The following is a 27,997-nucleotide window of genomic DNA, read 5'->3' as shown; positions in this document are numbered from 1 at the left end:
GCGTCTGCAACTTGCCATATCCCAGAACTGTACGGTAGTCACGGTACTTTGACATAGTTCCTTCCCTTCAGGCGGTCGAGAACGTTATCGAGTAAGTACTGAATGTTTTTTTACGTCTTCAGGGGAAGCTCGGAGTGAATTGGGAGGGGGGGGGGGGGAGAATAAAAGGAGAACCGCACCGGCCTCTCTCCATCGCCATCGCCATTGCCTCGACCAGAGCAGAGGAACAGATGCCATGGATCGTCCTGCAAGCCACATGCAACTAACCCCCGCAAGTTCTTGCGTTTGGGTGAGCTCGTGGTTGAGCATGGTTCCTACATTGCATGGGCTCATGGCCCAATCACTCGATTTGTTGGTTGCCCACTAGAACTAACGTGGACTGTCTCAATTCGCTAGACCGCCGTTCAAGACCCATCGCTTCTCCCCTACCTAAGTGCCCACCAATTCTGGAAACAATCCCGACTCCCGGCCACGCACAATGGCTTCTACCGAGGAGCCTGTCCCTGTTCCCGCTCCCGTGGAGGTGGACACCGAAAATGCACCCCCCGCGACCCCAGTCGAGTCGACCGTCATGTCCGGCAGCGAGGGTCCCCTGACTAGTCCGGATGTCTCCAAAGACAAAGAGAATGCCAAAGCTTCCCCGGTGAAGAAGAGCCCAACATCGACTACGGCCACCAAGCAGCCCGTATCTGGAACCACCAAACGGCCCAGCTCCATGTCCGGCCCGCCGAAGACAACGTCCACGACGCGTGCGTCGACCAATGGCAGCACCCTGAACAAACCTCCTACACGCCCAGCCACTACGACCACAGTCCGCAAGCCTCTCAGCACGTCCACGACTGCCTCGCACCGATCTCGCGCTTCGGTCAGCAGCTCCGCCGATGAGAAATCCCGATCGGCCGTGAGCTCAGCTGATGAAAAGCGGGGGATCTCTAGTACTGCAAAACGCATGTCTCTCGTTGGAACCCCGGGCACCCGGGCACCGGTCAGGCCGAGCTCGATTCACGACCGGCGGTCCAGCATTGCCAGCACTACAACGGCCGAGAAGAGGAGCTCCGTATCCTCTGTCTCACGAACTAGCACCACTTCTGCAAGACCAGCGGCGAAGCCGACGACAACTTCGACTGCTCGCCCGTCAAGCTCCTCGACGAGCGCGACGCGGACTGCCACTAGGCCCTCTTCAACGGCCACGCGGCCAACCTCGACCGCAACGAAGAGGTTGAGCACCGTCACCAAGAGCTCGGGGGAGGACATTGAAAAGCTGCACTCCCTCCAAGGCAAATTGTCAGAAAGTGAGGCAACCGTGGCGAGCCTGAGAGCGGAGCTGGAAACGGTAAATGAGAAATTAGTCCAGCTGTCCGTGTCTCAGGCCGAGGATAGCTCCAAGGACAACGACGAGGCCCTCAAGACCCTTCGGGAACAGCATGAGGCCGAACTTAAGCGACTGGCAGCGGATCATGCAGAGCAGCTGCAGGTCTTACGGGCCCAGCTGGAAGAGGCCGAGGCGACGCGTAAGAAGCTGGAAGAGAAGTCCCTTAAAGACCTAGATGAAGCGGCTAAGTCAGCCTCTGCTCAGGGAGATGATCAGGCTGCTGCGGCTTTGGAGGAATTGAAGCAATCCCATCAAGCGCAGTTAGAGGCCCTGGAAAAGGAGCTTGCGGAACAGAAGGCCTCCGCAGCTGCCTATGCGGAGCAGATTGAGTCCCTTAAGGTGGAATTAGATTCGCAAAGAAATACCTTGGAGAATGCCACCAAAGGTTTTCAGGAAGAAAAGGCGTTAGCCCTTGATGGCCTTGAGCGGGAGTTGAATGGCCGGGATCAAGTCATCGCCAATCTGAACGTGGAGATGGAGAAATTGAATCAAGCCAAGCAGCAGGAAGTTCACGCTGCGGAGGAGTCTGCTAAAAAGGCAGTTTCTACACTCGAGGAACAGGTTGCTTCTCTGAATGCTAAGCTTACGGAGGCAGAGTCAGCTACCAAGGGTAATGAAGAGACTCCAGCAGTAGTTGCCGAAAAGGACAAGGAGATCGCAGACCTGAAGGAGTCCTTGGAAAAGTTGCAGATCGAGCTCCAGGAGGTCCGTGAGTCCGCTGCGAACGAGCTAAGCGAAAAGATCAAGGAGCTGGAAGCGGCTCATGACGCTGCTGTTGCCAAGCTGAAGGCGGAGCATGATGAAGCCCTGGCCTCTGCCGCCACAACTCATGCCCAAGAACTTGCTGCTGCGAAGGAAACTGCCGAATCGGCCGGCACCACGCACTCCCAGCAAGTTCAGGAACTCCGGGAAGCCCTAGAGGCGGCGGAAACCGCGGCTAAGAAGGGCCGGGAAGATGCTACCAGCGAACTGAACGCCGCCCACCAGGCGGAGCTGCAGGCCCTTCAGCAGAAGCTTGACCTGGCGGAACAAGCCCTTAGCGAGGCGCGACAATCAGCGGAGGAGGGTGCCAACTCCGCCCATGCTGTCGCGGTCCAGGAGATTGAGCAGCTGAAGGAGAAGGTCGGCGCGTTGGAGTCCCAGCTATCGACCGAACAGGGCGAGATCAAGTCCCTCCAGGAGGAGGTTCAGAGCAAACAGCAACAAGCCGAAGCTTTGCAGCAAAGTCTTATCGCGTTCGAGAGCAAGACCAAGGCCAAGGATGCTGAGCAGGAAGGCCAACTGAGAGCTCTCGAGGAGAAGGCGGCGCTGGCCGAGAAGGCATTGGAGAACCATCTCAAGGAAGCCTCTGCTACTGCCGACAAACATTCGCAGGTCCTCGAGGAGAGGGCCGCAGCAGCGGAGAAGGCACTGCAGGATCATCTTGAGGAAGCGTCTGCTAATGCTGATAAGCACTCGAAGCTCCTCGAAGAGAAGGCTGCTGCAGCGGAGAAGGCACTGGAGGAACATCTCAAGGAAGCGGCTGCTGCCGCCGATAAACACTCCCAGACCCTCGAGGAGTTGAAGGCGGCACACGCCGCAGAGCTGGAGAAGGCTAAGGCCGATGCATCTGGATCTCTCGATCAAGCCCTCAGTGAACTACAGACGAAATACAACGCCTTGTCATCTACCCATCGTGAACTGGAGGCCAGCCACGCGCAGAAGGTCGAGACCCTCGAAGCTGAGCTCAAGTCAACCCTCGAACGCCATGCTGGCGAGCTTGCCTCTCACACCGAGGCTCATGGTAAGGAGCTTGCAGAGCTCCAGAAGGAGTACACCGAGATCAAGTCCCAGTTGCAGGCCGAGCTGGAAGCTCTTCGGGAGTCCAAGGCTGTGGAGACTGACGCTGAGCACAACAAGGCAATCGAAGAGCTCCTCACCGTCCATGAAGAGAAGCTCTCTAGCGTTCGGGCTGATCTGGAATCCTCTAACAAGGCCACACTTGATGAGCTTCACAAGTCCCACGCCGCGGCCCTCGCCGAGGTTCATGAACAGCTTTCTCACGCCCAGGCAGCTGCGCAGGACAGCTCTGTCTTGGACGCCTTGAAGGCAACCATTGCGGACCTGGAGAAGAAATTGTCCGACGCCGAGCAGTCTGTTGCTGAATCCAAGGAAATTGCCAGCAAGCAGGGCGCTGAGCTTTCCAGGATCGAAGCCGAGAAGAATGAGTGGGAGCAGAGACACCAGTCTGTGAGCAGCCGGGTGGAGGAGCTCGAAAAATCTGTGGCGGCTTCAGATAGCTCCAAGTCCGAAGTGGATACCGTGCTTCACCAGCTATCGGCGTCCCAGGAGGAGCTGTCGCAGCTCAAGAGCAAGCAGGCGGCCATCCACATCGAGCTCGACGAGCTGAGGACGCAGAACCGGGCGATGGACGAGAAGCTCATGCAAGGCGAGAGGGACCTGAACGACCAGATTGACAAGAACATGTCGCTGCTCAACCAATTGGGAGAGGTGGATTCGGCCATCTCTAGCAGCCGCAAGCGCATCCGCGAGCTCGAGGCTGAAGTGGCGGCGCTGAAGGCCGAGAGAGACAGTGCCAAGGGGGGTCTTGAGACCAGCCGGTGGGCGGCCGAAGACGAGAAGGCCCCTGCTGGAGGAAACGCAGGTCCGGCCACAGTGGAAGGTGAGGACCTTGGTTCATCCATTGAGGGAACGGTGGGACCTCCCCGTTTATCGTCGACGTACCCCAGAAGAATCCCTGATTATCACCCTTTCACGTAGCATGGTCCGTTCCCTCGGCAGACAGGAGTACTAATTGAGTTCGTTGTATTGCAGATAGCAAGCATTCAGGAACAGCTTAAGCACATCCGCACGGCCAACGATGACTGGTACGATGAACACCAACGGTGGGTGAACCTCCTTTGGATCATTTGACGGGGTCTTGAGACTAACTTGGCGTATCATCATTCATAGACTCATTCGAGAACTTGCTCAAGTATCACAACGAGCGACGCCTGAACGGAGCCCCGCGATGACTCCGCAGCCGGAACTCAGTTCAGACGAAGGATCGAGGTAAATCATCAAAACCGCTTAAGAGGTTGCGCGTGACCTCTGCTTATTTCCTTTTCCCTTTTCCTTTGTTTCTGATTGGATTGCCGTTCCGGTTCTTCTTGTATTAACTATGCAGTTGTATGTAATAAGAGCTCAGGATACCCCTGTTTAGCCTCCGCTGTGATCGCCGCTCATGCATATTTTCTTTTATTCCAGTGTGGACTGACCCTCCCATTGATGCGTTGTCCGCTGATGCGTTGGGCTGCCACTGTGGTTGTATTTCCTTATCTCGTTTTTCTTTTCTTTTTCTTATGTGTGCAGTCATGGGTCACCTGATTAATGCAGTGTACTATATAGTGACATGTTTACCGTGTCAGAAGAAGAGGGAAAAGCCAAAAACAAACAAGGAACCAGTATGATATTTTAATTATGACCTTTCGATCCTATTCAGGGGTATCAATGAGCAATTACACGCCGTATTAGAGACAATGTAGTAGTAGTAAAACAAGGAGAAAAAAAAAAAAAAAGCTATCCGCGACACGCTCTCATTGAGCCCGACGCAGATGTAGCCATAGTGCTCGCAACGGCGCCCAGAACCCTTTCTGCGATGAGCGCCCGCTCTTCTGCTGCCGATTCTGCTCCTGACTCTTCTCCCTCTCGACACGATTCTCCTGAGCAACCATAGCTGGCGTCCTGACGCCCGGCGGCGGCGACACGGGCTCCTCCCCCTCGGCCAAAGGACTAAACCCATAGAACCCAATGGGCCGAAAATCCAACAACTGATCGGCAGGCACATCATCCGAGCTTCCCAACCGTCGTCGATCACGAACACTCTGCCGGGACCGTACATGTCGTAGAAACGAATACTTCCCATCCCGATTGCCATTGCCTTCTTCCTTCTCCCCTTTCCCCGCTTGCGGCCCGGAAAAGTAATCCCCATTAGGAACAGAGGGGGAAGCAGCATCAAACCCAGCAAAAACATTCCGATCCAGGTCCTCATTCCCATTCCCATGCCCAGGATAACCCCCCCGGGCCTCTCCCTCTCCCTCTACTTCTTCCCCTACTTCCGTCCCAGGACTAGGGCCAGGACCCGGACCAGCCCTCCCTTCACTAAACGCCCGCAGGTACGCCGCATACGCATCCGAATACTCGAGTTCCTGCTCCGGCGACACCTCCTCTGGATTCTGGTGCGGGCCTAGTTTCTGGCGGGACATCTTCCGGGAGACCCAGCGGGAGAGGTGCGTGAGAGTTGTGCGGCGGGTGAGGGAGTGAGTGGTTGTTTCTTTTGAGGGGAGGGTGGAGGTTGAGATGGAGGTGGAGAAGGAGGCGGAGTCGGTGGTTGTGGTGTTTGTGTTTGAGTTGAGGATTTTTATGGAGGGCATTTTGTTTTTTTCCCCTTTTCTTTTCTTTTCTTTTCTTTTCTGAACCTTGGTTCCTTTGGGAGTAGAATAGTGGTGATTGTTGGAGTTGGTGTTGTTGTGGTGGGCATGTATGTACTGTATCTGTGTTTTTGTATAGGGGAAGATAAATACGAAAAATAATATTAATTGAGGTGTTTGTTTATTGTCTGGTCAGATAATTGGATCGGTAAGGAGGCAGTGAGGGTTTCCTAGGGGAAAATAAAGTAATTTATGATTCTGATGAAGAAAAAGAAGGGGGAGGTTGACTAGAGTAGAAGAAAGAATAAGTAAATAAATGATACGAGAAGAGGAAATTCCTGCGATATCTATAAATCATTTTCCTTTCTGTTCATTTATTTTTGACTTTTCACCGCAATTAAATGCCGAGATTTGATTCCCATAATTAGAGAGCTTTTCTAGTAGTAGTTCTTAGGACGATTGTAGTATTCTAGACCAATAGTAGGAAACCAAGTAGAAAAAAAAAAAAAAAGGCCACATGCATTTGAGATGTTCAATGCACGCCGAGGCTTTTGGGTTGGTTTTTGGGGTTACACTTTTTTTTATTCTTGACCGTTACGCTACCCATTCCTAATTTATTTAATTCTTATGTCTATGTAACGTGGTCAGCAGACTTCTTTTGAGTTGTCGAGGGAGATTGGTTTGCGTAGGACGAATTGGGATGGGCTTTTTTGTGAGACATGTTTTACCCTTTTCAATCCCTCCCAAGGATCTTTTGGACAATTATTGGTCTTTTAAAAGTATTACTTATTGATCTATAAGTCTATCGTAAGTAGTTGTAGTTTAGTACTAACGCTAGCCCGAGACTCCATCCCGGCCCAAGCCCCATCGACCGACTTCCCGCATGGCCTCGTCGCCTCCCTCCGCCAGTCGTCCGTTGGCGTTGGCTGCATTCCCACTGCCCAACACCCCGGCCACGCAGTCCCACCCGTTACGTCCACCACCCCAGCGGAGCACTTCGTTCTTGTATCGTTCGCCCGCCTCGCGATCCACCGCAGCCCGGCCCGCCTGGAACACGTCCTCCCAGATCTTGTTGGCGATCGCCCGATCGAAGATATAACTGTAGTACGTCGCCCCGTAACCGTAGAGATGGCCGAAAAACCCTTGCCACGACGTAGGCGGTCGACTGTCCGTCGGGTCGGGTAGACTGGAGTGTGCCGACGAGACCTGGTGATAGATCGCCGTACTGTCAATCTGGCCGGCCTTGTCCGCGGGAATGGAGTGATACGCCTGGTCGACCAGCGCCATGAGGATCTGGGCTTCATTCTCGACGGCCCCGTAGATCGATCCGTGGGCCAGGCGATCCTTCTCCATGCTCAGCATCATGCTCTCGGACAGCGGTTCGTCCGTTTGCCAGTGCCGGGCATACATCGAGAGCACCGCGGGTTCGGTAGCGAATCGCTCCATGAGCACCGACGGCAGTTCGGCAAAGTCGGTCGCGCACCGAGTGCCGGAGATCGACTGCAGCCGGGTCTGTCCCAAAATGGAGTGCAGCGCGTGACCCATCTCATGGAACAGCGTCCGCACGCTATGTTCGCTCAGCAAGGACGGCCGCCCGGCACCGGTCGCAGGCGGCTCAGCGAAGTCACACACCAGCGCGATCGTCGGCAGCTGTCGCAGGGTCTTGGTCTGCGGATCCACTGCTGTGGCCATCCCGTCGTTGGGGTGAGCCGAGTGGTCCATCGTGGCACACTCCGCCACTTCCTCGGCGGAGATCTCCCGGGCGCATCGCAGGGTGAAATGGGCTGGGTTGGGATGCTTGTTGGGTCGAGAGAACAGGTCACAGTAGATCACCGCAATATGCCTCTCCGCCTCATCCACCACGTCCAATCGACGCACGTCCGGGTTCCACGTCTCGCCCGCAGCTGTCTCCTGCGGGACGAGCCGGACACCGTAGAGGCGGTCAAAGAGCCGCGACAACCCTTGCATCACTGTGCCTAGCGAAAAGAACTCGGGGACAGCGCTCAGCTCACGCGACCGCCGGGACTGTGAATACTGCAGCACGCGTTGATTGACGTAGTAGGCGTGATCCCACGGCTGTAGTGGGGACGCACCTTTCATCGCCTGCAGCTGCGCCAGTTCTTCCTGGACATGCTCGCGGTTGCTGCCCACCAACGCCGTCAAAAAGTTCGACACGGCCTCAGGGCTTTTGGCCATTTTATCGCTGAGGGTCATATGGGCGAAGCTGGGGTGGCCCGACAATTGGGCGAGCTCCGCCCGTTTGCTGAATAGTTGCTCCAACCGGTGGAGCTGGCGCGGGCTGGACGTTCGGGTCGCCAGATAGACTTCCTTCCGGACACCCTCGTCGTGGACGGACCGTAGCGCGAGTCGTGGGATCATCCCCATCGTCGGAACAGAGGCCGTACGGTTCCATCGTCGAATCTGCTGGACGAGAATCGGATCGAGTCCCCGCAAACTATTAGCTCCGACGACCACTTGCGATTTGGCGGGCTCGGCGCTATTAACAAAGTTTGACCCTAGCTGACTGATCTCGTTCGATAGGTTCACAAATCGCTGTCTCTCATTCGGTGGCATGTGAATAGCCGAATTGGAAAAATCCTTGATGAGAATCTGCGCTACGATTTTTTCCTCCTCCGTCCAGTGCGAGGTCACATCCGGATTGCTAGCCGCCTTCTTCAACTGCGCGTTGAGCCCTGTGGTGGTGTTCAGCACATTCATGTACTCGAACATCAGCGCATACGCCTGCGTAGCGGCCTCCTGCACACGCGGGTCAGGGTGGATGACTCTGATAAAATCTGACAAGTCGATCACTCGGCAGAGTAGATCGCTCAGCCGGTCGAGGTCCCGAGCCATGTTCCGATATTCCTCCAATGTGGAAGCAGCGAGGACTTTGGAGACGATCGCTTGACATCTCTGGAGGGAGATATTCGCAAAGGCGCGAAAACCATCGGGATTGGTGAGGTACTGGTTCTGCACTAACCCGGTGGGCTTGGATTGAGTGGCGCTCCGTTGCGAGAACTCCCTCCAGAAGGGCTGAGAGTCGAACATACGTCGGATGGTTTCATCATGGGATTTCTTCTGGGCCGAGTGGTTCGTAGGGGCGTAATCGTACACAGCTGACTGGGAGGAGGGGGACGTGGCCGTTTCCAGGGATCGACGAGGCTGCTGCAGTCGCTGCAGACATGCCCGACAAGTCCATGGCCGACGCCGGAGCGGCATCAGCATGTGTCCTGCCATAAGAGCGAAGGGGGAAAGAGATTTAATTAAGCATGAGATGTGTATGAGAGTGACTGTTCGTTTTGAGGGAAATCGGTAAATAACATTGAACGAAAGATGAAAAAGAGAAGGGGCGCTTAAGAAGTAAAGTAGTAAGTAGTAGATAGTTAAGTTGTAGCAGAAAAGAAGACCCGGACAATGACGGAGGAACAGCCGAACGCCCGCCGAAAAAAAGTCTTGGCATAGTCACGCTTTCAGTGAACTTCAAACAAGCCCTCAAGACGACCTTCAAATCAACTCCCTCGTCCTTCTTTCGTCCATTGGCCTCCCGCAGCATGTCCTTTCGGCCAATGTTTCAGCAGGTACACTCCATGTAATCTACTGCAAGTCTTCATGTTCCTGACTGACTCGGTTTAGCGGGCTGTGGCCCCCATCGCTGCCACACTTCTGGCTGGAGGTGTAGCCTTCTATCCCCGGCGAACCGCTTTCGCAGAGGAGCCTAAGGACACTGTATGATCCCACCGAAATTTCGCGCGGCTGAGAGAAACCTGGTTTACGCGCTTCAAAAGAACCATTCTAACCCTTGGAATTTGTGCAGAGAAAACCAATCTATGATGACTTCCCGGAACCCATGAAGACCCTTCCTGCTGCTCCTCCCAAGTCTTCTCCAACCTCCTCCTCGTCTCCCACTCCCACAGATATCTTGACGGCCCAGGTCCGACAAGCCCGTCTTTTCCTCTACGAAAACTCCCTTGCCGCTGAGAACAGCTTCAACAACTTCCTGTCCCGGGCCCTCCACATCGAGAATGCCTTCACCAACACCATCGCCTCGTTGGCCCCATCACCTGAGTCGGGCGAGCATCTCCTCCCCGGCGGAGCCTATGTCATCGTCTCCGCCATGGCCGGCTCCATTGTAAGCCGCAACCGTGGGATCTTCCTTCGCTCTCTCTCGCCGCTCGCGTTCGGTACCGTGGCCGCCTGGACCCTCCTGCCTGTCACGATGCGCAACATCTCCGACCTGGTATGGGAGTACGAGAAGAAGGTTCCCGCCATTGCCGAGCAGCATCTCTACCTCCGTGAAAGGGCTGAGCACATCTGGTCTACTGGCGTGGCACACAGCGGCATGGCCCGGGCCAGGATGGAAGACAAGATCGGCGAGATCCGGAAGAAGCTGGAGGAGTTGGTCAGCAAGGGCCACTAGTATTTCTGCATTTATCTCTCTCCCTCCCCTCCCCCTGTTCAATTGTTTTCCTTGTAGCGGATGCGATCTGGAGCCCGTGCTGCGACTCTCGGCTTGGCTGGCCTTAAATTCCATTGCATATGTGTACTTTAACAGTTAGATTTAAGGTCCCCCTGTTTGGCACTCCTTTTTTTGGACTATATCACGCAATGTAGTAGCAGTGGCGTGTCGCCCTGCTGTGAAATATAGACTGAAATTGGGAATCCATCATTGGTATATCGCACCCCCAGTTGACCGTCGTAACTCCGCAGACTCGTAATACTCTACAAATAAGAAACGCTACAACCCAGAATATCTAAACATCAAAAGAATTGATTCTCCTACTCCATCGCCGGCGCGGGGCTGCCTGAAGGTGGCGGTGACCGAATTCCTTTCGGCGGAGGAGGTAGAGGCGTTCCCTTCCGTGACGGAGCATAGTCCTGTTCTCTACTCTTCTCTTCCCCTTCGGCAAAATATTCATCAAATGCCCGGTTCGGCGATATAGCATGATGGCGGGTCTTGCCGCGCCGCGCAGCAGGTGACTGGCTGGGCGCTGGTGACGCAGAAAGGCTCCGTGGTGCTTGCGACGCCAGGGGAGGCGGCGCGGCCATATTGGCAGGGACCAGATAATGGCCGCCAATCGTTGAATCAAGTGCGACACCATGGTTTTGAGCCGGATTCATCGGATTCAGAACGGGGGTTGAGGTGCCATCGTCACGCGTCTCAAATACTACCTCACCAGGGCCCTCTACCTCCTCGCCTAACCCAACGGGTAGTCTGTGTAATGCACCATACCCAAGCTCAGCCCCTAGTGCACCCTCACCACCCCAGCCCCGGGTAGGTACCAACTCCACCTCGCGTACTACGTCGAACTCACTGTTGTACACCCATAGGACTAGTGTTCGGTCTAGGTGGTCCTCCACCAACTCCCCCAGCGCGGATTCTCCCCGTAACGTTCCACTGGGTGTCCCGATGATGTAGTCTGAGTGTGGAAGTAGCCCTGCCCGGTATGCCGGACTGAGCGGTGACGGGATATTTAAGACATGCCAGATATGTTGTGTAGATGAAAGAGGGGCAAGCTGCAAGGCGAGACCCAGCGTAGGATTGGTGGGGGAAATTGGAATAGAGACGGTGTGTGTCTTCTGACCCTGTAAGATATGCGATTAGTGAGAGTGAGAGGGTAAATGGGCAGGATCTAAGAGGAGCTCACCTTTGCACTCCAGACTTCAAATGTCACACTGGATCCGGCGCAATTGCGAACTTCTGTCGCGAAGAGATTAGGGTCTGGATCGTCCTGGTAATGACGCAGTTAGCTCATGATATCGAGCCACAGATGATGCAACTGCACTCACTATCAGACGCCCATTGATCCCAATAATGAAATCAAACCATGGCTCCAGGGGTAGTTCGGAGTCCTTGCTGCGGAGGACTTGGAAGCCAAATGCGTTATCGCTAGTGGTGGCTCGAGGCTGCTGGGCTGGATCGGAGTCCAGGCGCCCGATAAAACGATTTAGAGCTCCGAACATGACCTGACTTGGCGAGAATTATATTCGGGAGTTGAGGTGCTATCAAACTGCTTTGAAATAGAGCACTGGTGGTGGTGTAAACACAATCGCAATGTGGAGTGCTGCCCAGTTGCAAACCAGACAAACTCTCATTTGGTATGTTATCAACTTATCGGCCTCGATTAATGATTATCGGTGGTAGATTTCTGTATGAAATCTAGGCACCCCAACTATGATATGTCATCTATAATCTACGCGCTACCCAGGTGACATATACTTTACTCCTTTTGCTCTCCGGTCATGTCTGGGGATATTACTGCGGAGGAGCCTCCGCCGGAGGTTCACCATTACAGCCATGTGGGAGAAGTTCCCTGGGATATTCAGAAGTATGCGACGACTGCTACCGCTTCACCCGATATGACAACTAGTAACTAATCCTACGCAGCTATTGGGCACAGCGCTATAGAATCTTCTCCAAGTATGACGAAGGCGTATGGCTGACAGACGATGCATGGTTTGGTGTTACTCCTGAGCCGGTCGCTAAGTGAGTAGATTGTTTCCTCCTTACATTGTATCATGGACTAATATAGTCGCTACAGTAAAATAGCTGAGCATATTGCCAGCGCTGCACCAGCGTCTCGCAGTGTCTTAGTCGATGCTTTTGCTGGAGCGGGTGGGAATACCATTGCTTTTGCCCTATCCGGTCGCTGGAAACGCGTTTATGCGATCGAGAAAAATCCCGCCGTCTTGAAGTGCGCAAAGCACAATGCGAAGATCTATGGCGTCGATCACAAAATTACCTGGTTTGAGGGCGACAGTCTTCAGATCGTGAATGATCAACTCAAGGAACTGGGCCCATACAGTGTTCTGTTTGCAAGCCCTCCATGGGGTGGTATGTTTTCAATTCCTTCTATTTATCCGATATTTTCCAAGGCGTTTGAATCTGAAATATACAGGCCCTGGCTATCGTTCCGACACGATATTCAACCTTCGCACGATGGAACCGTATTCCTTGTCCACGTTGTACGGCGAATATGCTTTGTTTACTGAGCATATAGTACTCTATCTTCCTCGGACCTCGGACCTAAAGCAGCTCGCGAAACTAGTGAAGGATGGCGAAAAGGCGACCGTGATGCATTATTGCATGGAAGGTGCTAGCAAGGCACTCTGCATCTATTACGGCGGGTTTAAGCTCGAATAACTCGAACACTTCTTGTCTCTTGGCTTGTATTGATTACTATGACGGAGTTACTGTTGGATAGGGATGTACGGTCATTTCCGAGTCTCAGTCGCCACCGAGACTATTTGGATCCTAGTGTACAGTATGGTTAACAATAGATTCCCTAGAATTAATTATGAGGTATTTAATGATCTGACATGAACTTGTATAACGACTATCATACCCCCGCATACTGTATGACCGTGGTTGGCGGACAACTAGTGCACGTACTCGAGGATGCAGTACTCTAGTAGAATTAAAATATACTCATGTCCCGGGTGTACGAATCATTGAATCATTGAATTCTCTTAAAAGTTGTTCGCTATATTGATACTGAGCTGATTGCCTGATATGGCCTAGCGCCATCATTCACCCGTCGCGCCTCTTTTCGGTCTTTACCTTTGCATTCAAACCGCAATCGCTTTTATTTCCTCTCCGACCTTCGCCCTCCTGAACACCAATACTCCCTCATTTCAATCCCACTTGATTCCTCGGTCACAGGTATCTCTGCGTCTGACCGGTTCTCCCCGCAGACACCGTCGTTCTCGATGTGCGCCCTTTCATAACCTTCAATTGTCCGAGCACCGCCGACTATCGACCTGTCCCACTCGCTCGCTGTGTTATTCCCTAGATCTGGTCGTTCGATCCTGTCGACTTGCTACCTTCAAAATGCCTCACGCCACCGACCCTTCGGCATCTGATGCCGAGGATGCCGATTTCGAGAATGTCATGCGCCAGATGAACGGGCCCCTTGGCGATGGCGCCGTGTCCCTCGATTTCTTACAGCGGGATCTAGAACCTGGCGAAAAGGCTGATGACGCGGTGGACTACGAGGATTTTGATGATGACGAACTTCCTGAAGAGGAAGAGAGGACTCAGGTCCCTGTGGAGAATGGACAGGCAGCGGTGGATGACGAGGTCAAAGGCCTATTTGAAGTAGAGGAAGAAGATCTCTTTGGAGATCTCGGAGACAAGTCACAACCACAACCCCAGGGCGGCGATGAGCTCGACGACCTTTTCGGTGAAGCACCTGCGTCTCCCGGTGCAGACCACGCTGATGCTACGCGGGGTTTGTTCGAGGAGGATGAACAGCTTCCACCGGCCCCAGGCACGGTTGAGATGCCTGCCCCCGAGCCGGAGCCCATGGTCATGGAAGAAGATGAGGAACCCTTGGACGGTGAAGGTATGGGTCCTGCGGTCGAGGACATGGACCCGGCATCTTTACGGGCATGGAAGCTACAACAAGCTCTGTTTGCCATGTCTACTGTAGGCCCGGACAATCCGCCTGCACCACCACAAAATGTTGAAGAGCTTCTACATTCTCTGTTTCCTAATTTCGACCGCAAGGCCCTTCCCCGTTTTCTTGAGCTCATCCCCCACAAGAAGGCTTTCTTTCTCGGCAAGCAGCCTCCGAAGCCCCCCAAACCCGTGCTGCCTAGCAAGGTCAACATTGAGCTTGCCCAAGACCAGGAAAGGGCTTTCAAATCAGGCGGTCAAGTGTATAAACGCTCGTTGGAGTTAGAGCATCTGGGAGTCGTGGCTGTTACCGAAGCTGTACAAGAAGAGGAAGAAGAGGAAGTTAAGGAAGACTTTGATATCGACACAGACAGTGACGAGGTGCTCCCTGGGGGTATCACATTAAATGATCTTCGTGTTGTCTGTACAGATTGGGATGTCAAGAGCGATATTTCTATCATGGATATTGAGGAGCCTGTCACCCAAGATACGACAGAAGAGGCTGAAGATGATTGGCTTCTGGAGACTACTCGTCCAGTGAAAAAACGCAAACTTGGCAGAGATCCAACGGATTTAATCGCCCTCTCTCATATTGATGTCCCGTTGGTAGATGACCCCGAACGGGCAACATCTCGTATCGCTCAAAAGGTGACGGTGGATATGAATGACCCTCACATTCTCCTCGACGAGCGTGGACCTGAATCTGCAGCGCAGAAGCCGAAGGCTATTGCAGCTCTTAATCGCGATGAAATGGATGTCAACGTCACTCGCCGCCTGACCTCACGCTATAACATATCAAATGACCAAGCGTACGACATGCTCAAACAAAACCATCAGAACAAGGTCCGAAGCACTCTGGGCAATGTCACCCTCGAGCACAGTATGCCAGCTCTTCGTTTGCAATGGCCCTACTATAAGACCGAGCTTGCCAAAGCCGAGGCGCGATCTTTCCATCGCCCGGCCTTGTCTTTCCGCCCCGGTCAGACTTGTTGGTTCAAAAACACTGCCTACATCAAACGGAAACATCAGAGGGGCAAGGATGTCAAGTCTCTGTACAATTCCACCAAGTCACTTTCCTTGGCCGACAACTCCAGTGCCTTACTAGTCGAGTATTCCGAGGAAGTTCCTGTTATGCTATCGAATTTTGGAATGTCCAATCGCATCATTAACTACTACCGCCGGAAAAATATGGACGATCCCACGCGTCCAAAAGCCGAAATCGGTGAAACAGCGGTTCTCCTCCCTCAGGATAAGAGTCCTTTCTCTATCTTTGGCCACGTTGATCCGGGTGAGATTACCCCGGCCATCTCCAACTCGATGTATCGGGCTCCGCTGTTTCAGCATGTGGCCAAATCAACAGACTTCTTGGTAATACGTAGTAGCACTGGCTCGGGGGGCAGTGATTACTTTGTCAAAAATATTGAGAATTTGTTTGTCGCCGGTCAACAGTTCCCCTCCGTGGATGTCCCTGGCCCTCATTCACGGAAGGTGACGACTGTTGCAAAGAATCGCATGAAGATGCTTGTGTACCGCCTCTTGAAGAAAAGTCCGGACTTAAGGCTCTCGATCAGTGATGTTACCGCTCACATCCCGGGCACTAGCGATATGCAGAATCGTCAGAAGGTCAAGGACTTCCTTCAGCATGACAAAGATTCAAAGTACTGGGTGCCACTGGAGCCTGTTCCTGAGCAAGATGTTATTCGGTCGTGGGTACAACCCGAAGATGTATGTCTCCTAGAATCTATGCAGGTTGGCCAGCAGCACCTACATGACACGGGTTATGGCAACGATGCTGAAACTGGGGGAGAAGAGGATAACGATGAGGAAACAGAAAGCTTTGAGCAACAAATGGCTCCTTGGAAAGCCACTCGTAATTTCCTTCTGGCATCTCAGGGCAAGGCTATGCTCAAACTACATGGAGAAGGTGACCCAACTGGCCGAGGCGAAGGCTTTAGTTTCATCAAGACTTCTATGAAAGGTGGCTTCAAGGCCGTCGGTGAAAGTGTTGAAGATAAGCTAGATGCTCAGAGACTAAAAGAGCTGGGCGGTCACAGCTACAATGTTGCCAGGCAGCAGAAGTCATATGAAACCTCGATCCGTCGAATTTGGGATACGCAAAAAGCCAACCTGTCGTCAACAGTCGAGCATTCGGATGATGACAGTGACATCGACCGGGAAATGGAAGAGGAGTTTAATAAGCCTACCCCACGATCTGAGGCTCCTACGCCAGCCCCAGGCCGCCGTGACGACGAAACAACAAGCCAGTTTAGCAAGATGAGCATGCCGGATCAGAGAGGTAAGGTTTTGCGTATCGTCCGTCAATTCAAAGACGAAAAGGGCGAAATATACAGCAAAGAAACTATGGTCTGGGATCCTCGAGTTATTCGCCACTACATACAGCATCGCCACAGAGTGGAAGCTTTAACTACCAAGTAAGGGCAACTGACACGTAAACTGCGCTGCCATCGCCAACTAACCCGGTCATAGGCTCGAGAACCTCCAACCGACAGGCGATCCAGAAGTGGACTCTCGCAACAAGAAACTGTATGTCATTTCCACACACACACACACGCACACACACCCTTATCCAAGCTTGCGACCTCTAAAGAAAAGCAATACTCACACACTAGACAGACTCGAAGCCGAACTGAGCCGTCTCAACCGAAACAAAGAACGACGATTCGCGCGCGAGAAACAGAAAGGAGCGACCCGAACATCTGCCGGCGATTCCCCGGCCGATGGAGGCCCCAGTGGCAGTGGCAAAGGCGCAGGCACTCAACGCAAGTGTGCCAACTGCGGCCAAGTCGGTCACATCAAGACCAACAAGAAGTGCGTTCATAAGTGCCCCTCTACAGACCCTAGTTTGGTCCTTCTCCCTTCTACTGATGGAGACCCTCCCCCCTTTTTCGCGCCCTCTTTCAAACCCCCTGAATCCCCATCTTCTGCTCGTCCAAGGTCGAGAAGAGCGAAGACACCACCAGCCCCTGCTCCAATGCCTCAGATCTCTACTGCAAGTTCAGGCAACAATCTCGATGAGCAGATGGCCCCTGTTTCGCAAATTTCCCCTCAAGGACCCATTCCTAAATCTAAAAAGAAAGTCAAATTCCAAATCAGCTGAACGCTAACCTCTCAAATCTCGTATCAATCAACAGGCTTTGCCCCCTCCTCAACGGCACTATGAAACCGGAAGATCGTGTCAGCGATTCTGCCTTCGCTATGGGCGCCCCTCCCGCCATCTGAACCAGGAAACTTCTAGTAGGACAAGTTCCGTGAGGTCACAGCCACCTTTCTTTGTTTATGATACCCTTACTATACTCATTTTATTCGAATTACCTCTACTTCCTTCGAAACACTTCTGGCTGTATTGTCGGGCCTTGTGATTATGAAACTCCCTGATACTTATGATACTAAGCTGCAATGATACGGTGCCTTGTCACAGGACCAATACACGCAACTTATATGACTTTAGCCCATGGTTTGGGTTCTTGTAAAGATTTATCGTTCTCTTTTAATCTCTAACAATACATGGCAGTCTTGTGCTTGATTAGCAGTCGCTGGTGAACCACCCTTTGGTAATCGGTCCATGGTAGGACACCTTAACATCTTACATATGCGACTATCCATAGAGTTCAGATAGGTTTCCTCGTGATAAGTAGACCCGACCTCTTTCAGGTGCGAAAGCCATCGCAACAGCTTTGGGTCGGCGATAGGTATAGCCCACGAATGCTCCCTCCTTGCGCATCTTGAGGACAGTCTTCTGGATCCTTTTGTCTCGTAACATCTTGTCTCGCGGTCTCTTCCTCTGCTTTTGTTTCTCCAAACCCTTCGTTGGAGGCTCTCTTGCATCACTCCAGGTGTTTTCATCAGGACTAGGTCCCTTACACGAGCACTGGTCCTGCGGAGGCTCTGGCGGATTTTGCATGGGTTTCGGTCCACCCTCCGCCCCTTCGGACTCATCGGCAGAATTTTGAGCATCGGTAGTAGTTGACAATTCGTCATTCCCAGCGGCTCCATCCGCATCTTCGAAATATCTGGTGTCTTCCCAGCCCTTGACCTTGGGGATAAATGGCGGACAAGATTGATGAAGCTTTTCCCATTTGATACCACGAAAGAATGGATGAGCTTTGATGTCAGCTGCATCGTTAGGGTACACATAAAAGCTCCGGCCCCGATAATTCCGGCCTTGAGGGTCTATACTAGATAAGAGATGTCTCGCCGCTGATCGTGGGATGAAAAGATCATTTTGCCTGTAAGTGTTACACGAGAGCCGGTATTCTTTCTCCTGAAGCAAGCGGTTGATGAGATCCCCTGCCTGCGTTGACACGAGTCTGTCTGTGTGCCTGTGTACGGGGAAATGTAATGTCTGGAGGTGATGCTACACGGGGCGTCAATTCCTGGCCGGTTTCGACAAAATACAGTGAATAGCTTACATGGATCTTCCACTTCGTCCTGTCTCGATCTTTTGAAGCAAACGGTGTAAAGCCATACAGACACTGAGTGGAGCACGTCAGTAGAGTGCAGACGCTTCGGGTCTTGAAGACTCACTTCATAAAGGATTATCCCTACACTCCACCAGTCACACCTTCCATCGTACAAATGCCCTCGAATAACTTCAGGGGCCATGTATTGGCTGGTGCCAACTACACTCCTCGCTAACCTTCGCATTTGGTGCTTATCACGCCATTCGAGAAGATTTTCGGGCGGAGGCGCAAAGGTGACTCCTTGTTCACTATCGTTTGGCAATGTCTGGTCTACCTTTCTATTTTGTTCTTTCTGGTCTTCAAGGTCGCCGTCAACCTGAATCCCAAGCCTCCTCATTAGAGAGTAACGGTGATCATTGTAGTAAACTTGGTCATGGGCCCAGTGCCCATCAAAAGCCAAGCCAAAGTCCGATATCTTCAAATGTCCAGAGGCGGAAATTAAAAAGTTATCTGGTTTGACATCTCTGTGGATCCAGCAAAGTTTATGTGCCTCTTCGATACACAATATCATCTCTGCAACATACCATCTAGCGATATCTTCAGGCAAAATGCATCGTCGCATCAAGAGGCCAAGGAAGTCTCCGCCGATCATATAATCCATGATAAGGTACAGGTTATTTGTATCCTGGAAGCTTGCGATCAGAGGAACGATCCAGCGAGACGTTGTGGAAGCTACAAGGAAATCCCGTTCAGCTCGCAGGTGGCCCTCCTGGCTATTGCGTATCATCGCCGACTTTCGAATGACTTTCATGGCAAACACGTCCTTTTTCTCTCCCACCATAGCTCTCCGACGACAGTTCTCGCTCTCGCAGGTTATGTCCGCTTTTTTGGGTACAGTACTTAACGGTTTCCTTGCTGCAGTAGAGCCACTATATCCCTCGCTTGCGCTCTTTTCCTTAACCAGACGAACGACCCCGAAACTCCCTCTACCCAGTACTTTGAGAACTTCAAATCCAGCGACTGACACCGTCTCGTCGTGACCAATACCATGGAAGCGTGATTTGAGTACTCGGCATTGGCGCAGGTATTCCTGCTCCTGAACAATCCAATTCCTCCACACTCTTTTCTTTTCCTCGAGTGTTAGAGGCAACGAATGTATATAATGCTCGAGCTCTTGTTGCCGCTGTGAACGTGGGTTTGTGTCACAATAGATTGACCTGAAATATGTTTCGAAAAAGACTTTAGCATTAGCGACAGCTTCGACGGTACGAACCGTTGGCGACATGCCAGGAAACTCCTCAATTGGAGTGAGTGTTCTACCTGTGGTCAGTTTCGAAGGTCCTAGACCATGTCTATCTGCGACAGTGTCATCATCATAGTGCTCTACTCCATCGGGCGATGTAAATGGCTCTTCGGAGGTAGGAGGTGTTGAATTAGCCCTCAATGGTGAGCCGCTACTGGTAGGCGGGCTAGAGGAGTCGGAGCTATCATTGGCACTATCGCCTTGGTTGTTGAGGTTATGAACCGACTCCGATTGGAGTTTGGCGATCTGAACACTCGGTCGTTGACGGCGACGTGAACGGCGAATTACGGTTGGGCTTCCAAACGTAGTCGTCAATTTGCGCGATACAAGCTGGGTAAATGCAGCTGGCATAGATCGACTCCTCCTTCTACCAAGAATCTTGGGCTCTCCACTATCATTTTCGCCCAAAGGCCGCAGTTTAATTTCAGCTTCTGTTTTACAGTGATTCTCTTCTCTTTGGCTTTGGGGAGATTCGGATGATCCAAGTGGCGTGCTCGAGCTATGACAATCAATAATTGCAGGGTGAGCATGACCAGCTTCGACTTCTCCAACGACTGTGTTACAAGATACTTGTGTTCTTTGCATATATATAGACTGACATGACCGCGATGATTGACGGTTGTTTTCTAGATTCGAAAGAGGGTCTGACTCGACAGCAAGTGTCTTGGGGCCTAAGCCAATCTGATCAGCTCCGATGGTTACAGTTAATGGGATAGTGTTGTAGTACAATGACCCTACCATTAGGAGAACTCCGAAGACCAAGTAAGGATAATAGTCTGGAACTTCTTCTCCCGAGACGGACTCGAATCCTATCTTTTCGGGCCAGGTGGGCGGTGGAGGCATCAGAAGCTGATCCCGACATGATGAGATGAACAATAATAACCGAGTTAACCAAGAGTGATGGTCAGTTGGTGCTGAAATCTTAAAAGGATGAGGCTTGTTCTTTTTGATAATTGCCTTTCCAAGAAATGACCTTCTCGAGGGTTGATCACGGCAGTAAAGGAATGAATGATCCTTGGACCCTGTATGCCGGTAGCATATGCGCATAGTTAAAAGATGGTATGGCAGATCCAACAGGGTCCAAACAGAAAGCGACAATGTGGTGAGCTTTATCGCAAGAGGAGAAAGAAGAGGGAAGAGAGATGGTTAAAGATCCATTTATTATCGATTAAGGAAGTTACGACTCACGTGGAAGAGCAACCTACAAGAAACCGTTGATATAATCATAGATAGTAACTTGAAGTGGTATACTAGTATTATGGATCCAGGTTTTGAGTATTCTCACTCCTTTCTATTGGAAGATACACGCTTTGCTTTGCAATATCCTCATCCCTGCTGTATACATGCACAACGGTGCAAGAAAGAAACAAGTCGGATATCACAATTAAGCAAAACAAGAAGAAAAGAAAACGAAGTAAAAAAAAGCAACAATAAAGACACTGACGAATTGAAACTAAAATTCAAGTCCCCTAGAACACCGTTTTTTTTGACAGAGTGAGAAACAACAGAAGAAAGAGACATATCGAAATCCATATGGACAGCACAGCCACCGTGATAACCAAACATCAAGCTAATATGCAACCTTGTACATGGTGCGGACGAGTCGTCTATTTAATCTCAAGCAGTTTGACATCGAAGATCAACCTCGAGTTGCCAGGAATGCCGGGAAGAGCCTTCTTGCCGTAGGCCAGATGAGGGGGGATGGAAATGCGACGCTCGGCACCAACGGCCATGCCAGCAACACCAATGTCCCAGCCCTTGATCACTTCACCCTTGCCGAGCTTGAAGCTGAAAGGCTTGCCCTTCTTGTTGGCTGTTAAAAAAGTAATAACGTTAGCTAAATGCTTTACGAATGCGCAGGTGAAGGGAATCGCTTACAATCGAACACCTTGCCGTCCTCGAGTTTCCCAATGTATCTCATGGAGACGGTGTTGCCGGCCTTGGCGGCAGGTCCCTTTCCAAGCTTCTTGTCGTCAATCTTAACGCCCTTGATCTCCTTGACGCCAAGAGTGCCAGTGGTCTGCTCGGAGGGCTTCTTATCCTGACCGGAGGGGGTAGGACCCTGCTCAAGGTTCTTGGCGAACTGGACCTTCTTGGCTTCCTTTCCGTCCTTGCCCTCCTTCTTCTGCTCAACAGCAGCAGCGTCACCATTGTTCTTCTTGAGCTTCTTCTGCTGCTTCTTGCTCAGACCCTCCTCGCTGTTAGCTACCTGCTTCGCAGGCTTTTCCTCATCGGCTGGGGCAGAGCGCTTATTCTTTCCCTTGGTATCAACGAGCTTGGGGGCCTCTTCCTCTTCGCTTTCAACCTCGGTAATCCTGGGGTTCTCCAGACCATCGAGATCATCGCTCTCGTCTTCGCCCATGAGTTCGTCCAGATCCAACTCGTCCTCGTCGGGGGAAAGGTCATAGTCCTCATCTTCCTCATCTTCATCATCGTAACCCTGACGGCCCTCATCGGTGGGGATCACATAGTTTCCGGTCAGATAGACAGTGTGAGTACCGGTAACCTTGAAGAAAACACGCTCATCCTCAGAGACAGTGATATCCAGAGTCTGCTGTAAATTCTGTAATGGGTGCTGTTAGTGTAGTTCAGAGTGGGGGTAACCTAAGAAACCGTACCCTCTCGGTATCCAATGTGCAGACGACCATCTCATCGAGTTCCAGGCCCTCATCGGACTCGCCATCAGACTCGTCATCATCAGTAGCAGGGGCCTTGCCCTTAACAAGCTTCGAGATAGCGGCCTTCAGGTCGAATTCTCCATCCTCATCGTCATCCTCATCGTCGTCGTCCTCGTCCATGGCTTCCTCCATCTCCTTGAGAGCAGCGACCTCCTTGAGCTTACGAGCCTTCTCCTTGTCGCTGGGACCGCCATTGACTTCCTCATCGTCGGAGTCATCCTCAGAGTCCACGTCCTCGTAGTCATCATCATCCGAGTCGTCTTCGAGCTCCAATCCAGGAGGAGGACGAATGAGCTTGAGGGTGGCTCTGGGGCGCTTGTTGGTGTCATGTCCATCGAAGTCGGGTTCCTCGTCAGGATCGATGGCAGCCATGCTCACACGGAACTATTACAGAGCCATTAGATTTGGTTTTCTATGTTCAATGTTTGTCAGGCACGGATCACTTACCATAGCAGCCGCATCAGGCACGGCGGGCACCAGGGTACCAGGAGGCACCCTGAGGGCATACACTGCTACAGGTTGAACACCAGACATAGTTAAATATTAGGGGCGATAAGAGAGAGAAAGGAGGAATTAAGGTGAGAGGATGAGGTAAGAAAAAAGAAGGAAGCAAAACAGAAACGACGAGAGGAAAAGTTTTGATTGATACCAGTGAAAAGACTAGTCTCTGAAACTGTGGATCCCAAAGGGAGCATGAGTGGGTCCACTTTTTTTTTTTTTTGCTTTTCTGTCTCACCGCCTCAATGCCGTTTTTTCTTCTGTCGCTCTTGACCGCCTCACAGCTCACCGCCTCACATGACAACCGTCCAATTCGCGCGCCACCGCGTTGTTCTGTTCACTTTCTTTCTTTGCACCACTGGTTGGCTTGATCATGAGCCTATATCAAGCCCATTATGGGCTCGGTGCTTGACTCAAACTCTAGTGTTGTGCGCAAGCGAATCGCAACCCGTATGCTCCATGACTCTCCTCAAAATAGTAATGACCTTAGTAACATTAACTGCTCCCTTCTAGATACCTTTGAGAATGAGGAGGGCGAAGAATACGGGGCCTCAGCTTTCGGCAACCATGGTGATTATATGCGCCGAAAAAAGATCAAGTTACAGAATCTAGATGCTGAGATACGGTCCTTGACCGCCGATTGTCCCCCAATCTTCCGAGGTGTGGTGGCGCACGTCAATGGTTACACCCAACCATCCTTACAGGATCTTCATCACCTGATTGTAAGTCATGGCGGCGGTTTCCTTCAGTATCTGGATGGCAAGACGGCTGCTACACATATCATCGCAAGCTCCCTGACACCGAAGAAGCGGGAGGAATTTCGCAAGTATCGAATTGTAAAACCGGCATGGGTGGTTGAGAGTATCAAAGCTGGGCGATTACTCCGATGGGATTCTTTCAGGGTGGTGGATGAGGGTCAGTCTCAAAAAATTCTCAAGTTCGACCATGGTCGCATCCTCAGCCCATCAAATGCTCCGCTGTCGAGCTACAAAAATCAGTCACAGACCAGCCCGTACACCCCTCAGGCAAAAAGAGTGGATACAGTGGATAAGGATGATGGGCAGCGATTATCACCCATTGCTGGGCCACATAATCAGGCTGACCTGCCGCTCAAATCTGGATCTCAGTCAGATTACGGCGATTTCCCGAGTTTTAGCTCCATGGAAGAAACAGGCAAAGCTCCCCTTCTCCAGGAGTCTCACGAAGGCCAAGCGCAAGGGCCGGAACCAAGTATAAGCGATACGTCCTGTAATCCCACTCGTAACATGTCACCAACCCCTAGAGCAATCGTAAGACATGCCTCCTCCCCTCCTGCCAAGCCGGAGATGACGTCCGAGGAATACAATGCTCAATTGTTATCGGACCCCCGCATGAGGAGCTCCAGTGTGGTCAATCCAGATTTTCTGCAACAGTTTTACAGGGAATCTCGTTTGCATCATTTGTCCACGTGGAAAGCCGAGCTGAAGGCCCAGCTCCAGGCAGCAACGAAGGAAAAATCACAGTCTCAGATGGGAAGAAAGAAACGGGCTCCTGGCGCACGACGATACATCATGCATGTGGATTTCGACTGCTTCTTTGCGGCTGTGTCCACTTTGAAACATCCGGAACACGAGGGAAAGCCAGTGGCTGTTGCGCATGGCACGGGCTCTGGCTCGGAAATTGCAAGTTGTAACTATGCGGCTCGTGCACGTGGCGTGAAGAATGGAATGTGGATGAAGGGAGCCCTGCAGACATGTCCTGAATTAAAGGTGTTACCCTATGATTTCCCCGCATACGAAGATGCAAGTCAAAAGTTTTACAGCGCTATCCTTTCTCTAGATGGAACTGTGCAAAGTGTGAGTATCGACGAGGCCCTCGTTGATATCACCATGCTGTGTTTGGAGGCCGGTGGCTCGGATGGGAGGGGCGTGTCAGAGGGTTCGATTTATCGGGAACAAGCCAAAGCAGATGAGATTGCCCAAAGCTTGCGAGATTCTGTGAAGAGCGAAACCGGCTGCGCTGTGTCGGTTGGAATCGGTGGCAACATTTTACAGGCGAAGGTTGCTCTGCGCAAAGCGAAACCGGCTGGTCAGTTCCAACTAAAACCTGACGCTGTTCTAGATTTCATTGGGAGCTTGGCTGTCCAGGATCTGCCAGGTGTTGGATACAGTCTGGGATCCAAACTTGAGGGACTCGGCGTCAAGCTTGTGAAGGATGTATGGGAACTTTCGCGGGAAAGACTTACTTCTACCCTTGGGCCGAAACTTGGGGTGAAGATCTGGGATTATGCTCGTGGGATCGATCGCACAGAAGTTGGAACAGAGATTTTGAGGAAATCCGTCTCTGCCGAAGTGAACTGGGGTATTCGTTTCGTTAACCAGGGTCAGGCCGAAGAATTTGTTCAGTCCCTATGCGAAGAATTACACCGGAGGCTCGTTGAGAATCTAGTCAGAGGTAAGCAATTGACTCTAAAAGTCATGCGGCGGTCAGCGGATGCACCCCTAGAACCAGTCAAGCATCTAGGCCATGGGAAGTGCGATGTATTCAACAAGAGCGTAATACTCGGAGTAGCTACCAATGCAGCAGAAACGCTGGGGAAAGAGGCTGTTTCCATGCTGAGAAGCTTTGCGATCTCGCCTGGTGATCTTAGAGGTCTCGGAGTACAAATGACCAGACTAGAACCTCTCAAGTCTGGAGCCACTGGAGATCTCGGGAACAGCCAACAACAGCTCAAATTCAAGGCATCTCCGACTCGCAAGGGCGTACAAAAAAGCCATGACCCCGATGATCTCGATAGTCCCCGTAAAGGAGAGGCCGAATCCGTTGTTGAAGCGCCGTCACTCAATGACAGCAATTACAAACCACTAAATATATTGGGGACTCAATTTCTCATGCCATCGCAGCCTGACCCGAAAGTCGTCGCTGAACTTCCAAATGATATTCGATCTAAGCTTATATCGCAAGCGAAACCTCGCAACGACTCGCGGTCTGCGTCTCCTTGCCCTCCAATTCGAGGAGCGCAACCGTCTGATGGCACGGAGCTACCTCCGCAGTCACAATTAGATCCAGAAGCTCTAGCTGCTTTACCAGCTGATGTAAGGGCCGAAGTCCTTGGTTATTATGGCCAATCGTCAAGGACTACTGGCCCACAGCCTGTAGCATCCACTACCTCGACTTCTCGTCCTTCTTCTTCTTCTGGCACTTTGAAACTGAAGAAGCCAACCACGCCGACGAAGAGAAAACGGGGTCGCCCAAGCACTAAAGCTGTCGGCAACATGCGACTCACTCAGTCGAATTTCCTCACTACGAGACCTGTAACTCCAACAGCTAGCCATGATGAGGTCCTGCCTACGAGGCAAGCATCCCCCTCGGTCGAACAGGATGGAGTGTCCGAAGAGTTCCTTGCAGCACTGCCAGAAGACATCCGTCGCGAAGTGCTTGAAGAGCAAAAAAGATCCCGCATGTTACAACGTCCAGGTCGCGGTTCTGGAACAGCCCAGAGAGCAGCACAAAACAGGCCATCAGCCTCTGCATCTTCGGTACAACAAAAGCATATCTGTCTACCACCCTTACCAGAAAGACCCACATTCACTTCCAAGAAATTGTCCAGCTTGCCTGATCTACGAGATGCCGTTGGTGCCTGGCACGCGGCCTTCGTCGAGGATGGTCCTTTCGACGAGGATGTAGAATCCCTCGTTCGGTACGTGAAGCGTGTCGTCGTCGAAGAAAAAGACGTCGACAAAGCTGTGTCGGTCGTCCGCTGGTTGATGTGGCTAGTCGAAGATGCCAAAGATGAGATTGACGAGCCAACGAGCGGACAAGGACCCATCGCAGGCTCGGCCAGTAGCTCCCAGAATACAGTTACATGGGATGATGCTCTGAAAGCTCTCCAGGAGAGCATCTTTACGGGGTTGGAGGAAAGAGGATTGCCTCCTGTGGATTTTTCTTAACCCACTTACGTATATGTCTCTCTGACTTGTATCCGTTTATATTATGACGACCGTTACGTCGATATCCTTATGATGACATTGAACTTTTATCCCCATTACATTATACTAAATTGGTTCACTCTTTTCAAACATCAATACTCTACTTCAGTAAATATGTAGAAGACCATTTGAGATACCCACCTAGCATCCACATCAACAAAATCCAATCTTCCAATCACCCACCTCCTACCCTAAAATAGCCCCGGCCAAGTCAGCTCTTTCAAACCAGATATAAATAACATGATAACAGAGCACCAGCGCTCCCGTCCACCCCATCTGGTTAGCCCTGGTCCAGGATCCCCAAGCCAAGCCCTAGATCCATATATATATATAATAGACAAAACATAAGCATATCCATAAAAACCTCCAACAGACACCACCAATCCATCCCTTTCCACCCACATCATTTACAAACAAAACACCACACCATCCCAAAAACCCAATCTGCCCACTCGCATGCAGCAAAAATTCCTACCAAATGAACCATGACTGCCCAGCAGACAACACATGCGAAAAGCCAACCAGCGCGTTCTTAACGGCTGGTATCCCGGCCATAATCTTGGGAGTGTAAGTATTAATAAAAATTTACAGGATATCCAATCTGACAAATAAAAGCTGACAAGGTCAGTTTTCTCTTCGAGGGTATCACGGTTTGTTGTATTTTCTTCCGGGGACAGACTGCATATGAGGATCGGTTGGATGAGGAAGAACAGAGGTTGAAGCGGGGGTATTATGCTACTTGTGGGAGGGAATTTTTGAAAGGGGGGAAGAGCTTGTTTCTGGAGGGGTTATGGAGGAAGGAGAAGGTGAATATTGGTAGGGGCTGAAGTAGGGGTTTGTTGTTCGCTTTGGATGGAGAGAAGTGGGTGGGGGGAAGGGGACGTAAGTGAGAGACAGAGAGGGTTTTCATGGTTGATCTCAGGTACCTTTTAATTAGCCGTCCTAAGGAAATT

General features: G+C 51.6%; 11 protein-coding genes across 11 annotated transcripts; 5 read left to right on the top strand and 6 right to left on the bottom strand.

Moving 5' to 3' along the window:
- Positions 1 to 162: 162 nt before the first annotated feature.
- On the top strand, positions 163 to 4,929 carry BDW43DRAFT_272128 (M protein repeat protein). Its single transcript, XM_032041503.1, has 3 exons — positions 163 to 4,066; positions 4,187 to 4,257; positions 4,325 to 4,929. The coding sequence occupies exons 1-3, from the start codon at positions 479 to 481 to the stop codon at positions 4,425 to 4,427; spliced, it is 3,762 nt and encodes a 1,253-aa protein (XP_031901836.1). The 5' UTR covers positions 163 to 478; the 3' UTR covers positions 4,428 to 4,929.
- On the bottom strand, positions 4,904 to 5,822 carry BDW43DRAFT_272125 (uncharacterized protein). The gene has a single exon (XM_032041502.1). The coding sequence runs from the start codon at positions 5,782 to 5,784 to the stop codon at positions 4,948 to 4,950; it is 837 nt and encodes a 278-aa protein (XP_031901835.1). The 5' UTR covers positions 5,785 to 5,822; the 3' UTR covers positions 4,904 to 4,947.
- A 768-nt stretch (positions 5,823 to 6,590) lies between these two features.
- On the bottom strand, positions 6,591 to 9,323 carry BDW43DRAFT_48697 (mitochondrial intermediate peptidase). The gene has a single exon (XM_032050127.1). The coding sequence runs from the start codon at positions 9,016 to 9,018 to the stop codon at positions 6,616 to 6,618; it is 2,403 nt and encodes an 800-aa protein (XP_031901834.1). The 5' UTR covers positions 9,019 to 9,323; the 3' UTR covers positions 6,591 to 6,615.
- Positions 9,280 to 10,365, top strand: BDW43DRAFT_48700 (MICOS complex subunit MIC26/MIC27). Its single transcript, XM_032050128.1, has 3 exons — positions 9,280 to 9,359; positions 9,415 to 9,507; positions 9,596 to 10,365. Exons 1-3 carry the CDS (start codon positions 9,333 to 9,335, stop codon positions 10,196 to 10,198), a joined length of 723 nt encoding a protein of 240 aa, XP_031901833.1. The 5' UTR covers positions 9,280 to 9,332; the 3' UTR covers positions 10,199 to 10,365.
- Positions 10,366 to 10,377: 12 nt separating this feature from the next.
- BDW43DRAFT_48695 (putative Golgi reassembly stacking protein) lies at positions 10,378 to 11,869 on the bottom strand. Its single transcript, XM_032050126.1, has 3 exons — positions 11,569 to 11,869; positions 11,427 to 11,510; positions 10,378 to 11,364 (listed from the first exon to the last, which is right to left on the bottom strand). The coding sequence occupies exons 1-3, from the start codon at positions 11,740 to 11,742 to the stop codon at positions 10,558 to 10,560; spliced, it is 1,065 nt and encodes a 354-aa protein (XP_031901832.1). The 5' UTR covers positions 11,743 to 11,869; the 3' UTR covers positions 10,378 to 10,557.
- Positions 11,870 to 11,877: 8 nt separating this feature from the next.
- BDW43DRAFT_272120 (RNA methyltransferase) lies at positions 11,878 to 13,075 on the top strand. Its single transcript, XM_032041501.1, has 4 exons — positions 11,878 to 12,107; positions 12,167 to 12,265; positions 12,321 to 12,613; positions 12,678 to 13,075. Exons 1-4 carry the CDS (start codon positions 12,022 to 12,024, stop codon positions 12,920 to 12,922), a joined length of 723 nt encoding a protein of 240 aa, XP_031901831.1. The 5' UTR covers positions 11,878 to 12,021; the 3' UTR covers positions 12,923 to 13,075.
- Positions 13,076 to 13,360: 285 nt separating this feature from the next.
- BDW43DRAFT_272117 (uncharacterized protein) lies at positions 13,361 to 17,739 on the top strand. Its single transcript, XM_032041500.1, has 4 exons — positions 13,361 to 16,608; positions 16,664 to 16,720; positions 16,811 to 17,005; positions 17,329 to 17,739. The coding sequence occupies exons 1-4, from the start codon at positions 13,610 to 13,612 to the stop codon at positions 17,414 to 17,416; spliced, it is 3,339 nt and encodes a 1,112-aa protein (XP_031901830.1). The 5' UTR covers positions 13,361 to 13,609; the 3' UTR covers positions 17,417 to 17,739.
- Positions 17,740 to 17,792: 53 nt separating this feature from the next.
- Positions 17,793 to 20,743, bottom strand: BDW43DRAFT_309820 (serine/threonine-protein kinase; the record flags this gene model as incomplete). Its single annotated transcript, XM_032046783.1, has 3 exons — positions 17,793 to 18,551; positions 18,607 to 18,669; positions 18,722 to 20,743. 3 exons carry the CDS (start codon positions 20,741 to 20,743, stop codon positions 17,793 to 17,795), a joined length of 2,844 nt encoding a protein of 947 aa, XP_031901829.1.
- A 290-nt stretch (positions 20,744 to 21,033) lies between these two features.
- Positions 21,034 to 23,239, bottom strand: BDW43DRAFT_272116 (FKBP-type peptidyl-prolyl cis-trans isomerase). Its single transcript, XM_032041499.1, has 4 exons — positions 23,026 to 23,239; positions 22,519 to 22,962; positions 21,779 to 22,463; positions 21,034 to 21,713 (listed from the first exon to the last, which is right to left on the bottom strand). Exons 1-4 carry the CDS (start codon positions 23,110 to 23,112, stop codon positions 21,508 to 21,510), a joined length of 1,422 nt encoding a protein of 473 aa, XP_031901827.1. The 5' UTR covers positions 23,113 to 23,239; the 3' UTR covers positions 21,034 to 21,507.
- BDW43DRAFT_48667 (uncharacterized protein) lies at positions 21,173 to 21,606 on the bottom strand. The gene has a single exon (XM_032050125.1). It carries the CDS (start codon positions 21,464 to 21,466, stop codon positions 21,227 to 21,229), a length of 240 nt encoding a protein of 79 aa, XP_031901828.1. The 5' UTR covers positions 21,467 to 21,606; the 3' UTR covers positions 21,173 to 21,226.
- A 205-nt stretch (positions 23,240 to 23,444) lies between the features above and the next one.
- Positions 23,445 to 27,100, top strand: BDW43DRAFT_48659 (putative DNA damage repair protein Mus42). The gene is made up of 2 exons (XM_032050124.1): positions 23,445 to 23,526; positions 23,590 to 27,100. The coding sequence occupies exons 1-2, from the start codon at positions 23,472 to 23,474 to the stop codon at positions 27,003 to 27,005; spliced, it is 3,471 nt and encodes a 1,156-aa protein (XP_031901826.1). The 5' UTR covers positions 23,445 to 23,471; the 3' UTR covers positions 27,006 to 27,100.
- The last annotated feature ends 897 nt before the right edge of the window (positions 27,101 to 27,997 follow it).

Source organism: Aspergillus alliaceus, assembly GCF_009176365.1.
Source record: "Aspergillus alliaceus strain CBS 536.65 unplaced genomic scaffold BDW43scaffold_14, whole genome shotgun sequence".
NCBI lineage: Eukaryota > Fungi > Ascomycota > Eurotiomycetes > Eurotiales > Aspergillaceae > Aspergillus > Aspergillus alliaceus.
The sequence above is the reverse complement of the archived record's forward strand: the minus strand, read 5'-3'. Positions and strand labels throughout refer to the sequence as shown.

What these genes read in the sequence shown, in the direction of transcription:
- BDW43DRAFT_272128 (XM_032041503.1), top strand. Translation starts at nt 479, where the DNA reads ATGGCTTCTACCGAGGAGCCTGTCCCTGTTCCCGCTCCCGTGGAGGTG. An exon ending in GTTCATCCATTGAGGGAACG is followed by an intron (nt 4,067 to 4,186) that starts GTGGGACCTCCC and finishes GTTGTATTGCAG; the next exon opens with ATAGCAAGCATTCAGGAACA. An exon ending in TGGTACGATGAACACCAACG is followed by an intron (nt 4,258 to 4,324) that starts GTGGGTGAACCT and finishes CATCATTCATAG; the next exon opens with ACTCATTCGAGAACTTGCTC.
- BDW43DRAFT_272125 (XM_032041502.1), bottom strand. Translation starts at nt 5,784, where the DNA reads ATGCCCTCCATAAAAATCCTCAACTCAAACACAAACACCACAACCACC.
- BDW43DRAFT_48697 (XM_032050127.1), bottom strand. Translation starts at nt 9,018, where the DNA reads ATGGCAGGACACATGCTGATGCCGCTCCGGCGTCGGCCATGGACTTGT.
- BDW43DRAFT_48700 (XM_032050128.1), top strand. Translation starts at nt 9,333, where the DNA reads ATGTCCTTTCGGCCAATGTTTCAGCAG. An exon ending in TTCGGCCAATGTTTCAGCAG is followed by an intron (nt 9,360 to 9,414) that starts GTACACTCCATG and finishes GACTCGGTTTAG; the next exon opens with CGGGCTGTGGCCCCCATCGC. An exon ending in CAGAGGAGCCTAAGGACACT is followed by an intron (nt 9,508 to 9,595) that starts GTATGATCCCAC and finishes GAATTTGTGCAG; the next exon opens with AGAAAACCAATCTATGATGA.
- BDW43DRAFT_48695 (XM_032050126.1), bottom strand. Translation starts at nt 11,742, where the DNA reads ATGTTCGGAGCTCTAAATCGTTTTATCGGGCGCCTGGACTCCGATCCA. An exon ending in GGATCAATGGGCGTCTGATA is followed by an intron (nt 11,511 to 11,568) that starts GTGAGTGCAGTT and finishes CGTCATTACCAG; the next exon opens with GACGATCCAGACCCTAATCT. An exon ending in TTGAAGTCTGGAGTGCAAAG is followed by an intron (nt 11,365 to 11,426) that starts GTGAGCTCCTCT and finishes CATATCTTACAG; the next exon opens with GGTCAGAAGACACACACCGT.
- BDW43DRAFT_272120 (XM_032041501.1), top strand. Translation starts at nt 12,022, where the DNA reads ATGTCTGGGGATATTACTGCGGAGGAGCCTCCGCCGGAGGTTCACCAT. An exon ending in ACTCCTGAGCCGGTCGCTAA is followed by an intron (nt 12,266 to 12,320) that starts GTGAGTAGATTG and finishes TAGTCGCTACAG; the next exon opens with TAAAATAGCTGAGCATATTG. An exon ending in TGCAAGCCCTCCATGGGGTG is followed by an intron (nt 12,614 to 12,677) that starts GTATGTTTTCAA and finishes TGAAATATACAG; the next exon opens with GCCCTGGCTATCGTTCCGAC.
- BDW43DRAFT_272117 (XM_032041500.1), top strand. Translation starts at nt 13,610, where the DNA reads ATGCCTCACGCCACCGACCCTTCGGCATCTGATGCCGAGGATGCCGAT. An exon ending in GACTCTCGCAACAAGAAACT is followed by an intron (nt 16,721 to 16,810) that starts GTATGTCATTTC and finishes CACACTAGACAG; the next exon opens with ACTCGAAGCCGAACTGAGCC. An exon ending in CACATCAAGACCAACAAGAA is followed by an intron (nt 17,006 to 17,328) that starts GTGCGTTCATAA and finishes ATCAATCAACAG; the next exon opens with GCTTTGCCCCCTCCTCAACG.
- BDW43DRAFT_48667 (XM_032050125.1), bottom strand. Translation starts at nt 21,466, where the DNA reads ATGTTTGGTTATCACGGTGGCTGTGCTGTCCATATGGATTTCGATATG.
- BDW43DRAFT_272116 (XM_032041499.1), bottom strand. Translation starts at nt 23,112, where the DNA reads ATGTCTGGTGTTCAACCTGTAGCAGTGTATGCCCTCAGGGTGCCTCCT. An exon ending in TGCCTGATGCGGCTGCTATG is followed by an intron (nt 22,963 to 23,025) that starts GTAAGTGATCCG and finishes GCTCTGTAATAG; the next exon opens with TTCCGTGTGAGCATGGCTGC. An exon ending in GCACATTGGATACCGAGAGG is followed by an intron (nt 22,464 to 22,518) that starts GTACGGTTTCTT and finishes CACCCATTACAG; the next exon opens with AATTTACAGCAGACTCTGGA.
- BDW43DRAFT_48659 (XM_032050124.1), top strand. Translation starts at nt 23,472, where the DNA reads ATGGGCTCGGTGCTTGACTCAAACTCTAGTGTTGTGCGCAAGCGAATC. An exon ending in GCGCAAGCGAATCGCAACCC is followed by an intron (nt 23,527 to 23,589) that starts GTATGCTCCATG and finishes GCTCCCTTCTAG; the next exon opens with ATACCTTTGAGAATGAGGAG.